Source organism: Genypterus blacodes, unplaced genomic scaffold (assembly GCF_046128005.1).
Source record: "Genypterus blacodes isolate CSIRO-AG114 ecotype Tasmania unplaced genomic scaffold, CSIRO-AGI_Gbla_v1 ptg000017l_1, whole genome shotgun sequence".
Classification (NCBI taxonomy): domain Eukaryota; kingdom Metazoa; phylum Chordata; class Actinopteri; order Ophidiiformes; family Ophidiidae; genus Genypterus; species Genypterus blacodes.
The window spans coordinates 3,920,594-3,935,357 of NW_027466831.1; the positions used below are offsets into that span (position 1 = coordinate 3,920,594).

Here is a 14,764-nt window from a genome sequence, read left to right on the forward strand (position 1 = left end):
AAAACTGAATGACACAAAGCAGAATTATGCAATTACCATCTTTATTATTTTTTTTAGAACTGTTTATAATCAATACAACTATGCATGCTGCTGTAATGTTTACAACTGACACCATTTTATGTGAGACGTGTTCTACAGATAGTCAAATATGTTGAAATGATTTGATGCATTGGCCAACTCCAACTACAAAACAGCAGAAATCACAGTCGTAAAACACTACCAGCAAGTTTAGAAATAACTAAGTAAGTGATGTTATTAATTAAATGTAAAGTGAAGTACAAGGTGTTGTACATGATTAATTATTTTATAATATTCAACTAAATGTTGTGATTTTTTAATGAAACTTTAGAGTTCATAGAAAATAATAAAAGAATTGTTTTAATAAAATGTCTGCAAGAGCTGGAGTTTGTAGTGAGCAAACAAACAAAACTTTCCCTCTTCTTATTACCAAATCATTACAGTTTTCCAGAAAATTCCTACGCTTTTTCTTTATCTTTTTCCACAGTTTCCTGTGGTCCATTCGTATTGTTGATCCTCAAGCGCAGATTCAGCTCATCAGTCAGCACAGTGCACCAGGATTTCTGTGGGAGGAACAGAATGTCATTAGCGAGTGATGAGCATGAGTGTGTGCAGTATGCATGTGTGTATGACTGGATGAGTCTTTGGGTTTTGCACTCTGCTGTTGTACATTTACTGTATTCTGAAAGTTCACATTTATGAATGATTGATACAGTGACCCACCAGGCTCATGAAACAACTTAAAATCCTGCTGTACAAAAGCAAAAACATGTGCTGAATAAAACAGGCTGCTTGACTTCAGTTTGTGAAGAAGTAACACTTGCACACTTCGGTAGCCGTAGCTTTTCACTTGGCAGCAGTTACTTTGGGCTATTTGAGTATAAACACCCACCTTCTGCTCAGCGGCACGACTGCGGCTCCTGGTGGTGAGCTCCAGAACTGCCAGCAGTGTTCCCAGCCCGAGGCCCAGTGCCAGAACCAGAAACATTCCCTTGAGACTGTGCGGCTGTGCAGCTGAAGCCTTGGCGTTGTCTGCTAGGCAGCTGCTGGCCCACCACTTGCTGCGAAGGTAAGCCAGCTCCCCTGCTTCATTCAGTTGTAAGATTGCCACACTTAGGTTTTTTATGATTGGAGAGCCTGGAGGAAACAATTTGGACATGATTTTCTATTGAGAAACGATTATAATAGTTTCAGAGAAATTCATTGGTTTGAAAGTGAGCAGCTCACCAAGGGTGGCAGCAATGCTGTATCCTCGCATGCCAATGACTTCATGGGCTCTGACTAATTCACAATGGCGTGCTACTGCCAAATCCAAAGACACAGACTCCCCAATAAAGGCAAAACTGCCCTCTTTTGAACGCTGTACCCCCTCCTCCATAGATGACACAAAACTCTTGGTTCGCTCCATGTGTTCATAGATTCTACGGTACACAGGGGTGTTCGAATTCTAGAACAAACAAAAAGGCAATTTGAGAAACTCCCAATAGCTGTCAATTATGGTTAGATGAATGGGTTCTTACTCGTAAACAGCTTATAAATAGAAATTACCTTGAAAAAAGAAAGTGTGGAAGAGCCGGCCAGGCAGCCGTACTCAATCACGTCCTGATTGGCCAAGTCCTCAAAGCCTTTGACCATCAACTGAGTGGACTCGGAGCCCTTGGAGGAGTTGAGGTTGGAGAAATAACAAGCAAGGAGTATAACAGAGAACAACCACCAGCTGCAGCAGATGAGCCGCGATGAAAGGGCTTTAGGGTGAGGACCAGCACCTGAAATCCCAATAGAAATCAATAGAAAGAAATAGTTGAAAGGCAGAGATTGAGATTGCTAGAGAGAAGGAAACTAATGAGCACCGGGTGAGCTCCTCTCAATTTGTTGTATTGTGTTGGCGTACAAGAGGTTTTGTTGATTACCTTGCAGAGTCAGAGCTCCTGCTGTGTACCAAAGGCTGTGGAGGAGGCTGAAACTGTTCTGCTCGCTCTGGGGCTGACTCCACTCACACGGGCTCAGTCTGTGATTGTGTAAATGTTAGTGGTTAATGTTGCTGTACTCCAAATCATTTCCATGTCCGTAAAAATGTGGAAATAACTAGAGAATAAGTGCCAATTCACAATACATCCGTAAACACAGTGATGGCTGCCCTTAATCAAACCCATTGCTTCACCGACCTGGCAGCGATGAAGATGCAAGCAGCGGTTCCCAAGTATGCCATGAGGATGCCGACCCAAGTCATTGCAGTGAAGGGGGTCAAGAACTCAAAGGATCCTGGCCCCTCTGAGGTGTCCTTCCTCAAGAGGATGCTGATGCCCGTCTGCATGAAAGGTTTGGTCATGGACACAGCTTTCTCCCGGGCAGCAGTGAGAGTCAGGGGAGCAATCGCAAGGTCTGCCTCCTGTGCAGACATCACAAACAAACTCTTAGATTAGAGATACCTGAGCAATACAGTGCAATTCATACAAGAATAGTTTTTGATAGAGAGATGTTGATTTCTGTGGTCAAGTTTAAGGCCAAATGTTGTTGTGTTTGTTGTGGCAAGATAGTCCTAATGTTTTATAGATATTTACAGTACATCCTGATGCTTGTGATGTATATGGAAAAACATCATTTAAGCTCTGTAAAAAAGGTTGAAATCACCATGATGGTACTTTTTCGCAATAACCCGTCCCAAAAATGTTATTCTCACCACGTAGTGAGTCATTTGGAATGCACCAATCATGAAGTCATAGATGCCAGTGGGGGAATTTAAGCTTCAGCAGATGGCTCCATTGTCTGTTCATCCTTTGAAATTACAGTTTTCATGTACTCACTCCTCTCACCACCTCTCCAATCATGCCGTTCCAGTTCCCGTTCTCATCCTGTCTGCCATATGAATTGTCTTTCACCAGGTGCACTCTGTACTTGAAGCCCACTTTCTTGGATACTTCAGACAGCAGGTCCATGCAAAACCCTTCAAGCTGGGAACCTTTCGTCGTTGTATATGGCTCTTGCTACAAGAAAACATGCCCAGATGTCAAATGCAGGATGTATTTTATCTTTGTATCTATGTAAAATGTGAAAGAAACAGATGCATTACCTTTATTGTTGTGATTGTCAACTCTGATTGTGCTGATGTCCAGGTATATGAAGTTGTAAGAGAGTAAGAAAAAGTGCTGTTAACCAGCTATACATAATGTAAGTAAATGCGGGGGCACATTGACCTCCAAGATCTTCCGGCATCCTAAAGATCTGAGCCTTCTCCTGTTCTTCTTGAAAACAGTTTGAACTCCACAATCAATTTAGAGCTGTGTGTTATAATACAAAGACTCTCAATACCACGGCACTGTGAGATTGGAGAGCATTCAAAGAACATCAGAAGTCAAGATGCAGGCCAAGGTCTTGGGGATCTATCGCCACAGGGTGATCCTGACAACCATCAGATCCTCCTTTTCAAAAGATGACACGCATTTGAGCTCTTCGGGCTCCTGTCACTTATCGGCCGCTCTAAAACACAGGGCCTTTGTTTGGTCTATGGAGTTGACTTATTACCATTTTGAGAGAGTGTCAACTGGCCTGTTTCCTTTTCTCTCAAAGTTGGTTTTGTTGTGTGCCAGACAGGATGTGGCGCTTCACTTTGAAATTGAACCCAGCTGATACTTTATGTATTTATGTCTTTTCAGGCCCAAGAAAAATGTAGCATGTCCAGCAGTGAAAACGTGAAGGAATTTGGCATTGAACTGAACTGAATCACAAATGTGACCGGGTCAGACTGTGAACTATCAGCATCCACTAACAAAACATGTTTGGGGAATTATCAAGAACGAAGGCTTTTAAACACAGTATCTTTCATAATCATCTAGACAGTTTATGTGCTTTCTTAACAGCCAGGTTAGATCTGGAATGTACAGCAGTGGTGCAAATATTATTTATAAAGCAAGTTTAAACATAGGATAAATAAATAGTTCCTTACCTGTAGCAAAAACTCCAATGTTGAGGAAAAAACTCACAAACAATAAAAAGGACGAAAGCTGCACCGCCATTCTTGCAATCTTCATCCTGAAAGTAACAAAAACACAAATCATAAATAACAATAAAAACAAATAAGAATAATAAAATCATGTCAAAATACAAAGCATCTCTTAGTAACTTACAGAGAAGTGAGGAGACGAAATATGATAGATATCCTGATTATGGTACCTGATAAGACTCCAAGATGTGTCTTCTGAGCTGGCACGTCAGGTTTCAAACAGACCACAGTGCACTGGGCTGCAGTACAGCATGATGTGACGTTTGCATATTCATACATTTGAAGACAGCCAGTAAAGTTTCTGTGGGTGGAGAGTGTGGGGTCATGGTGAAGGGGAGGGGAGAAATGAAGCAAGGAGTTTTACATACAGAAAAGGTTCTACTTCCACTGGGGAATAACATTTGTTGATTTATATTGAAATAACTCTTAACAATATTTTGATGGTATGAAGTATTTTTGATAACGGCATCCCATTTACCTTCATGTAGAGAGAGAATATGGAAATACAGTAGTTTTATGTTTTATGTGGATAAGCTAAGTGAGTTCAGTTAAATGGGAAATGAAATTAATTAACATTTACAAATGAGGCTAAAAGCATTTACAAACGAGACTAAAAGAAAATGTGAGAACACATTTTAAAATAAATGTTCAGTTCAATACATATACATATATATATATGTATATGTATATAGCAAACAATTAAAATTGTAATAATTAATGTTTCCCTTGAGATTAAATAATTTCAAATTTTGCTCAAATTCAATTCCGATCCATTATTACAATAAATAACGGTATCCAACACTAGACATGTTTTTTGTGTTGTTGTTTTTTAATTCTAGGCTAATTTATGTGTTTGGTGCATATTTGACTATTTGAGTACTTTGTTGTAGACCATATGACCAAACCAGATGCATTGTAAACCAAAATTCGATAGAAAAATTAAAAGCTAATTGGCGTGTACGCGTTTTATTGTCAGTAATGTCATTCCCTGTTGGCTCGGTTCACTTACAAGCCAGACAACAGGTGTGCAGCAGGTAATGAATCTGTCCAAAATGATAATAAGACGCGCGCTAAAGTGGATGTTGTTGTTTTTCTCATCGCATCATTCCAACGCGCCCTGCTAGTTGAGTCCGGTGTCTTCGGTTTGTCGAGTTAACCAATCACAGACAGATGCGCGGTGCGTGCGCGGAGAGGCGGCGGCCTCCGATTGGCTGAGGTGTTTTTTCTAAAGGGGCGTATTTTTCAAGCCATCTTGACTGAATATTTAGCCTCATCCAAGGTACATTAATTTGATATCTACAGGGTTTTGCTGCCATTAGGGTTTAAAACTGCAACGGTGGAAATATTGAAAACACAAATATGAAACCGGGTCGAAGTTGTGTTTCTGTCCGAAGTCACAGCAGAGGACTGTAGAGCTGACGATGACGCTGTCGCCCCTGAAATTACCGGCTAGCTGAGCTAACGCTAGCATGTCTGCCGCCCGCCTCGGCTGTGGTCTGTCACTTGCTGACAGTTAGCCAGGCGCCGTTTTCTGTTTGACACTGCAGAGGACGATTTACCAAGGTAAACCACTTTTATGTTGTCATAGTGCGGTCTTACTTCGAGTATTAGCCGTTTCTGACACGAGTTCTGTATGTCCTGCTCGACCGTTCAACATTATCTCAAAGAGTCAATCTTTTTGCAGGGGTCTAGAGTACAAAGCGATAACCGAAACACTGCTCACTGCAGTGGTTTGCAGTGTCTACATGTAGTTAATGTATGCGGTCATGTATGCGCGGCGCATGCAGTGCGTTTTCTTTCTGGTTGCTGTTGGCATGTATAATTGGGCTGCTAATCAACTTGCAGTACAAATGTTGTCTCTGCTGTTCTGTGCTTAAAATGGCTGACAAAGATACTCTGCTTGGTATTTAGCGCTCTGCAACCAAACTACACACGGCAACAAGGGAAAAAAATAGAGGATGCTGACATTTGATTGGCTGGAGTAACATGACAGTGTTACGGGCTCCTGGATGAGCCAATGCGGATGCAGCTCCGGTGAACGAACGCAAGCAGTGCTACTTGTGTGTTTGTGCAGCTGGAGTACTTGAGGTAACACTGTTGTAATGACAGCAGTTGACCTCTTTTCCATGGTAAATATTGCATCCAGGAATACTAACAATATTGCGCAATATGATTGTCGTCTTTTCATGTGGTCATCATTATTAATCAAACGTCATTGTTATTGCATCAAAACGAGGACAAGGGGAAACATAGATTATAGTCTAAACAATCCTAACAGGACAAAAAGCAACATTTTATACTTTACTCTATACTGGGTTTTTTTATCAAGAAAACGGCCGTTAAATGCATTCTCATTTTGTAGTAGCAGAGTAACATCAAGGTAATTCACAGACACGCTATGATAAGTATTGTTGCATACTGTATATGCACATACACTTTCACTACACATGCACAGACACACAACATGACACTTAAGGATAGTTCTTTACCAATACAGTATTACTGTATTTACAGCAAGCCATTAAGTGGGAAATGGTGATTGAAGAAATTATAAATTGTAATTCAAGGAACTAAATTAACACTCCAGTATTTTGCTAAGCTGATATTAAAATTATCAAAGGTCCACGTGCAGTTTTGACAACAAAACATCCTGCTAACTAGTTTAATGACAATCTGTCTTTTGGACAAGGATCCTTGAAATGTGTTTATTTAAAAGCGTTATAGCCCAGACTATGAAACAAGGTTGTGTAGTTGATTAATTTATTATATATATATCTATGACAAAGTCAAAAAAATAGTATTTCAATCAATTATATATATATATATATATATATAATATGAATTTAATGCCATAACAAAACCTTGAATTAAGCAAGGACCAACTGAAAATCACAATGCACTTGCAGCTTATAATGTGTTTGTACTGCTGTTACTTTTATCTGCCAACTATTCAAAATCTACAATGTACAGTATATGTAATATCTACTGATAATATTTGCCTTCTGATGTTTCAGCCAGGCTATTATAGTATACTATGGAGCACGTGAATCAATATTGTAATGAATTCTACTGCAAAAACTATAAATGAATGTTGAGACAGTAACAAGAATCGTTCATTGTTTTCTCCTTGTATCTGTTAGGGAGCTGGTGTAACGTCTCATGCAGAAGGCGAGGAGGTGGGAATGTGAGACAGTTGTAAACGGACTCAAGATGGGTAGAGGCCGAGGCAGAGGGAGGGGACGGGGCAGGGGTTCGTCTGGCCAGCTGCGGCCCCCGTCACCCTACAGACTACAGTTGTCTCCATCAAGGGAGACTTTAACTTATGCTCAGGCACAGAAAATAGTGGAAGTGGACCTCGATGGAAGACTACACAGAATCAACATCACCGATCCTCTGCCAATCATAACTGAGGACGAGATGATGGCCCAGGACATTGTCGAGTGCAACAGCAACAAGGAGAACAGCGAGCAAACCCAGAGCAAAGCCAGATCGGGGAGGAAGCTGTCGAACGTCAAAGGCAGAAGGAATGGGAAGAACGCATCTCACCAGAGCCAGCGGTCCAGCTCCCAGCAGCACACCAGCCCGACTCATTCCTTACAGCACACGTCCCACCAAACCCCTCTGCCCGAGCCCACTTTCCGCGTGCTGAGTTCAGTGTCCACTTCAGACGCACCTCCTCTCCCAGCAGCTTACTACCGTTACATAGAGAAGTCCGGGGAGGAGCAGGACAGTGTGGCCGAGTACGACATGGACGAGGAGGACCTGGCCTGGCTGGAGATGGTCAATCAAAAGAGAGTGTCTGACGGTCACGCTTCCGTTCCTCCAGACACCTTTGAACTGCTGATTGACCGTCTGGAGAGAGAGTCCATCCTGGAGTCCCGTAATCAGGCTTTGTCCCAGAGCACCGTAGACGAGGACGCCTTCTGCTGTGTCTGCCTGGATGACGAATGTCTGAACAGTAACGTCATCCTGTTCTGTGACATCTGTAATCTAGCCGTTCACCAGGAATGTTACGGAGTGCCGTACGTACCTGAGGGCCAGTGGCTGTGCCGCTGCTGCCTCCAGTCCCCCTCTAGGCCCGTAGACTGTGTGCTTTGTCCCAACCGGGGAGGTGCCTTCAAGCAGACAAGCGATGGACGTTGGGCCCATGTTGTCTGTGCCATATGGATCCCTGAGGTGTGCTTCGCCAACACAGTGTTCCTGGAGCCTGTGGAGGGGGTCAAGAACATCCCGACAGCTCGCTGGAAGCTCACCTGTTACCTGTGTAAGCAGAAAGGCAGGGGAGCGTCCATTCAGTGCCACAAAGCCAACTGTTATCGCGCCTTTCACGTCACGTGTGCCCAGAAGGCCGGCCTATTCATGAAGATAGATCCGGTCCGAGAGACGGGCGTCAACGGTACCACCTTCTCTGTGAAGAAGACTGCTTTCTGCGAGCATCACTCTCCGGTCGGGTCTCGGAGGGACGGATCGGGAGACGAGTCGGTAGAGGGGAGACTGGTGGGGGGCCGGGGTAACCGGGGTCAGAAATCTTATACTCAGAGCCCCCCCTCACCACAGAACAAGAAGGCCTCCAAGGGCCAGAAAAAGAAGCCTAAGAAAGGGTCAGGGGGGTCAACGCGTCGCTCCAATGTGCCGGTGCTGCTGGTGCCACAGATCCCCTCTCACAGGTGCGCCAATTACACACTTATATAATGTATTTAAACTTTTACATGTATTTACTCTGACCTTCTTTATGGATTGCTGCATGGAGAGCATTGTGACAGGAAGTTCAGATGTCGGTTACCTGGGTATTACAGCGGCGTCGCGTTATCAGCACCAGTAGTCCCACATTCTGTTCAAACGTGTGGTCCAATGTAATGTTGTAATGTGAAACTACAGGCTGAACAAGATCTGCACGGGAGTCGACGTGCAGAGGAAGAACCAGTTCATGCAGCGGCTTCATAACTACTGGCTACTGAAACGACAGTCTCGAAACGGAATGCCTCTAATACGCCGACTTCATTCCCACCTACAGACCCACAAGACTATAGAACAGGTGAGGGGAGAAACATGGAACATAACGATTTTGGAGTACATTCAATGGTTTGATACACATGGCTATAGGTCTGATTTACAGTTCTGAACTCAGGAGTATTGTGTAAAGATTGATTTCAAACAGTAAGCATAGCAACTCGTTACGGGTACATTTTCTACCTGGGTATAAGGTGTTACATTGTTTATAAAGTAACAAAGCAATGACTACAGTCCCATAATGGAGGACAGGAGCAAACAAGGCTCTCATAACCTAAAATGTCTCTCAGTGTCCCCCAATATATACTGTAAATTCTGATTGATTGTCAAGGTGACTGGGAGGTTTGATGGCACCGTTGCACGCTTTTGTCTTTCCAGAAGGAGCCTGATGGGAAGCTTTCTGCCGCAAGAGAGGAGTTACGATACTGGCAGAAGTTGAGGCAAGACTTGGAACGAGCCCGACTTTTGGTGGAACTCATCCGCAAGAGAGAGAGGCTAAAGAGAGAACAGGTGCTTTAGAAATGAGACAAGCTAATTCTTCACACACAGCCGTTTGACATTCCTTTGAATCGACCTTGTGTTACCTCGGCACTACACTGTGTTTATGTCGTCGCTCCTCAGATGAAGATTCAGCAGGCTGCTCTTGAACTGAAGTTGACCCCAGCGCTGGTGCTCCTCCGATCCACCTTGGACCAGCTGCAAGAGAAGGACACGGCCCAGATCTTCTCTCAGCCTGTCAATCTATCAGAGGTTGGTGCAGTTAGAGAATTCTTCAGGCGCAGACTCCATTTTTGTCTTGGCTTTTAATGGATGCGACTAATATATTTGTTTGAATGATTCACTGAGGTCCCAGATTACATGGAGTTTGTTTCCAAACCCATGGACTTCTCCACCATGCGCACCAAACTGGAGGCCCACGCCTACTGCTCCATCGCCGACCTGGAGAGGGACTTTGAGCTCATGATCTCCAATTGCTTGAAGTACAACTCCAAGGACACCATGTTCCACAAGTCAGCCACGGCCCTGCGGGAGGTGGGCGGCGCCGTCCTACGCCAAGCGCACAGGCAGGGTCAGAGCATCGGCCTGGACCCCAGCACGGGCATGCACCTCCCAGAGCCTCCAAACAAACATGGCTTCTACAACTGCACCTGGGACGATGGTGAGTTTGGGATGGTTCAGCCGTTAGAGGGCGGGATCTGTCCTTGTCTTATCTCTTCTCATTTCTTCCTTCCTTTCTCTCTCTACAGTGGATTCTATCCTGGACCCCGATAACAGACTCCACTTGACCACAGATGAGCAGCTGAAGGCTCTACTGGACAAACTGGACGTGGTCACATCGATGCGCTCTAGCGGCGGGCGAACCAAACGCATCCGGTTACTGCGCAGAGAGATCAACACGCTCAGACAGAAGATCAACCAGCAGCAGCATAACGCTCAGTCTGTGAATGGTAATGCCAAGGAGGTCAAGGAAGAAGAAGAAGAGGAGGAGGAGGAGAAAGAGAAAGAAGAGGAACAGAAGAAAAAGAAAAGAGGGAAGACAAAGACTGTGGATAATGGAGCTTTAACATCAGTATCCAAGTCTGGGAGAGGTAAAAGGAAATTTATAGTGTATTATTTTACATACATATATCTAATCCTCATTCATTCTAATCCTAAAATGTGTTTCTCATTGATCCAGACGACTCTCCACCTGTACTTGAACTCACCTGCCCAGTGTCCTCACCGCTGCCAGGAGACGCTCCGCTCGAACCTCCTGTCCTGGGAATAGTCACCGGAGGCCGAAGGTCACCCGGGCGCTCCTACAAGCGGCAGAGATCAGCCCGTAGCGGAAGCAAAAGCCAAGGCGAAGACGAGGCCGAAGTTGGCGAGACGCCGGCGTCCCAAACAGAGGCCGTCCACGAAGTCACCCCGCTGGGCGCCCCCCCGACTCTGCCAGTGGTCGGAGTCGGCCGGCGCACGTCCGTCCTGTTTAAGAAAGCGAAGAATGGGGCGCGGATGGCCAAAAGCAAGTCCCCGCCACTGCAGAACGGAAAAACGCCAGAGGGTAAAGCTAACGGCTTAGACGGCACACCAGCCAGTCCAAAGTCAGATGGCGGGACCACCGTCGCCAAATTGCCTCACACCCGCTCCTCCTCGCCTATCCCACCTTCCCCCCACCACCTGAGGTCCAGAGGCCACAGCTCAGACAGCGACACAGACAAACTCCTCTCATCGCCGAGGGAAGGAGGTAAGAGATAATCATCTACACTGCTTTCTATTTATTGATTGCTTTCTGGATATCGTTCCCTAATGTGGTGGAAAGTGTCCCCGAGAGTCCATAACATGCCGGTCACATCTAATTTATTATCTTTGTATTTGCCAGGCCTGACAAATGGCAAGCACGTGTCTGGAGGCCACGACCAAAAGCTAAAGTGAGTATCAAGTACACTGTTAGGTTGTTGTTGTTAGGGGCTGACGTGTAGTTAAACGCTCGCTGATGATTCACACCCCTTTAAACTCACCCTCCTCTCTTTGCTTTCCTCCTCCTGTGTTTTATTTAGCTGTAGTGTCTCTCCACCCAAACGTAGCCGGGGGAAACCAGCTCTGGCTAAAGTCCCGAGCAGTGAGAATGGAGACATCTCTGGGTCTGGTGTGTAGTACACGAAGTACTGTACAGTCAAAACACCTCAGGGCTTTATTCTTTTTTTTTATTATTTGATGAGTACTGTAAGCTTCAGCAAACATAAACCGTAAGAAAAGTTCAACACGCTTTTCCTAATTGATAAAGATGAAATGTACAAGCTCAGACAAAAAAAGAGTTGTCATAAATACAAAAATTAATTGGATATACTGAGTTGGGATGTCCTGTGCACAGGAAAATCTACACTTCTGTCTTTAGATAGTGAGACTGAGCTCACGCCTCTGGACCTTGTCTGGGCCAAATGCCGAGGATATCCGTCCTATCCAGCAATGGTGAGTATTTGTATGTGCTCTTGCAGTTTATGGTGTTAACTCTGCAAAGCTTTTACACGGCAAATACTGTCAAGATTCAGCAGTGACATCAAGAGAAAAGCTTAGTGGCAGTAATTGTTCCGCCTGCCATCACTGACATAATGCATTCTTGCAGATTGTTGACCCAGACATGCCCCAGGAAGGGCTCCTTCACAACGGCATCCCCATCCCAGTGCCCCCTGTGGAGGTGCTCAAACTGGGCGAGTGGAGACAGACAGAGGAAGGGGAGAAGCTCTTTTTGGTCCTCTTCTTTGACACCAAAAGAACTTGGTAAGACTCAGACTGACAGCACGGAACCTCGCAGTGAATTCTAAAAACCAAGAGGAAGAGAGTTTTGTCATTTCTAAAAGTGTCCCTCGTGGTTCACAGGCAATGGCTTCCCCGGAACAAACTCCTGCCGATGGGAATGGACGACACCGCAGACAAGCTGCGCCTGATGGAAGGCAAGAAGCCCAGCGTGCGCAAGTCGGTGCACACGGCATACGACCGCGCCATGGTCCACTTAAACCACGTGAGGAGAAACGTCAACTTCACCCCCTCCAATTTTATATGAATTGAACTTTCAGATTTGATAATCTTTTAACAGGTTGCACGGTTCAAAATGTATTAAGACCGAATCAATGCCTCTAAGCAGGTAGGGAAGTTACATGAAGGTTTACATTTCCAACAGACGCTGGGACGGTTTTTAATGGGGGGGCGGGGGTGTGTGTGCGCTTGAAGAGAGTCCTGTTCGTGAACTTTGGGGTTTCTATTCAAGTCATTTGTGTAATTTTTTAGAAAACGTTTTACACAACCACTGTTGCTTTGGGATAAGTGTAAATACGGGGGACAGTCTTAAATCAAAACATATTCAGATTGTGTTTGCCATTGAAATGCCACTGTGTTTAATGGAGCGTAAAAGTCCCACTTCATATCCATCTCATATCTGGACTCCATGCCAATAAGAACCGTTGTCAAATTATATAATATGAAACAATACGTAGTTTTTCCAAATATTTCGCAATGCTCAAATCTCACAGTTAAAGACACGTTGCCTGTCTTTTACATCCATTCTTTTAAACCGGGCGCTATCTGCCTTTTAAAACATTGATATTCTCTTTTGCGAACAGTATTAAGACTTCAAAATTCAGTCACATTCTTGTGCTTTTAGTCCAGTTATGAATCTGTATAAGTGGGACTTTAGAGCTCTATATTTTTTTTCCAAATTGTGAAACTTTATTCTGATAATAGAATGTTGAGGAGTACCTTGTGCAGCTAAGTAGTTTTGAGTGTGCGATTATGATGAAGCCACTACAGAGGTGACGAGTTGTTCCTGACAAAGTCCACTGCATCTAGTCACTCAATAACCCAACAGCTGAAATGACTTGAAAAGCACAATCGGTCCGTTTTGAAGAACTCGTATGGTTGGTAACTCCTGGAGCCATAAACGTGGCAAAATCCCTTTTATGTGTATACTGTATATACTCTATGTAGTAAAGGTGCATGTGTATAATTCTGTAAATATGTAAATGTATGTTTATATTGGCTTACATGAAGTAATTTAAGGAATGCAGAAATCAAATTTAGATTTTAATTTATATTGTGTGGCAGTTGAGAGTGTTATTTAAAAAGGTAAATATTGAAAAGTTTTATGTATGATGCTAAGTAGCTCTTTGTAATAGTGATGGTATTCACAAACATGTCAGAACATATTCTCTAGCAGTGAAGTGGCACAAGACCGTAGCTCTGTAGGCACGTGTGTCCGCGCTGGCCTACTCCATGTTTTGGTATTTCTTGGGTGGCACAGGAGATTTTTGATCTTGGTATTTGAATTGTATCGCAAGATCTATCATCTTCCCGAGACGATATTTTCTCACACAAGAATAAAAAGCTGTTTGAGACGACAACGACGTGTGTTTTGTCTGTGTGTGTGTGTGTGTGTGTGTCAACATCTCTACTTAAATTATGACAACTGGTTTGTGCAACCTGGGATTTATTCAATACTATAGACAGGTTCTTAGGAACTAAATTCACAGGAAATTCCTCATTTAGACACAAAATGAGGCTACTGTTGGTAAACCACCGTTACAAAACTATTACCCAAAGATCAGTTGCCCGAAGATGTCGCTACATGATGTCAAATGACAAATGTAATCTTTGCAGAAAAATAACTTGCATGACTTCAATGGCATCTTCTTACCCCAGTAGTCGGAGGCTGACAAGTTTAGCTCATAAGAAATCAGAGCAGTGTGGAATGTCTGAGGATAATTATGTTTTCAGCACAAAATGACATGATTGAAACCTGATCTTTTTTTTAGTGGTGCAGAAACATCAGAGGAATATTAAATAATATGCTGTATTCAAGTCCTAGCACAGGGATGCAACTTTGTGTGTGATGAAGGTTTCCATTCCATCTTAAAGGAGATTACGGAGGTGATGTTGAGTTTACACAGGAGGAACACTGATTAAACCTTGAGGTGGAACAAAATCTGTAATAGTCAGACATTGCAGCCAAATCCCTGTTTTGGCAGTTCCTGTTGTTCAGCCCAAAACAACACACTTCATCTACTTCCTGTATTGTAGCTATGGGATGTTTGTTTTTTTGTATTGTTAAAATGTAGATGTGATCCAGTCTGAGGAAAAAGGTAGTTTAGTTCTAGTTTAAGTTCTCCCTTCATCTTGTTTCTCACAAAAAGAGACACTGACAACAACAATGCTGAGTCGCTGTACCATATGCGAGTGTGAGCTGTCTCCTGTGTGGTACAT

The 14,764-nt window shown here is 43.8% G+C and overlaps 2 protein-coding genes across 5 annotated transcripts; one reads left to right on the top strand and one right to left on the bottom strand.

The window, feature by feature from the left end:
• Positions 1–45: 45 nt before the first annotated feature.
• grik6 (glutamate receptor, ionotropic, kainate 6) lies at positions 46–5,901 on the bottom strand. Its single transcript, XM_076140838.1, has 11 exons — positions 5,618–5,901; positions 4,189–4,319; positions 3,962–4,047; positions 3,089–3,120; positions 2,823–3,002; positions 2,184–2,407; positions 1,929–2,026; positions 1,567–1,784; positions 1,246–1,465; positions 911–1,155; positions 46–581 (listed from the first exon to the last, which is right to left on the bottom strand). The coding sequence occupies exons 3-11, from the start codon at positions 4,044–4,046 to the stop codon at positions 477–479; spliced, it is 1,407 nt and encodes a 468-aa protein (XP_075996953.1). The 5' UTR covers position 4,047; positions 4,189–4,319; positions 5,618–5,901; the 3' UTR covers positions 46–476.
• On the top strand, positions 5,279–13,905 carry brpf3a (bromodomain and PHD finger containing, 3a). 4 transcript variants are annotated; one of them, XM_076140833.1, is made up of 14 exons: positions 5,279–5,581; positions 5,930–6,147; positions 7,159–8,685; positions 8,897–9,053; positions 9,407–9,538; positions 9,650–9,778; positions 9,875–10,187; positions 10,276–10,617; positions 10,707–11,255; positions 11,391–11,439; positions 11,569–11,657; positions 11,883–11,980; positions 12,135–12,289; positions 12,389–13,905. In XM_076140833.1, the coding sequence occupies exons 3-14, from the start codon at positions 7,178–7,180 to the stop codon at positions 12,570–12,572; spliced, it is 3,705 nt and encodes a 1,234-aa protein (XP_075996948.1). In that variant the 5' UTR covers positions 5,279–5,581; positions 5,930–6,147; positions 7,159–7,177; the 3' UTR covers positions 12,573–13,905. The 4 variants fall into 4 exon arrangements, with proteins under 4 accessions (XP_075996948.1, XP_075996946.1, XP_075996950.1 ...); XM_076140831.1 differs by lacking the exon at positions 5,930–6,147; XM_076140835.1 differs by lacking the exon at positions 5,930–6,147 and having other exon boundaries at positions 11,907–11,980.
• Positions 13,906–14,764: the final 859 nt, after the last annotated feature.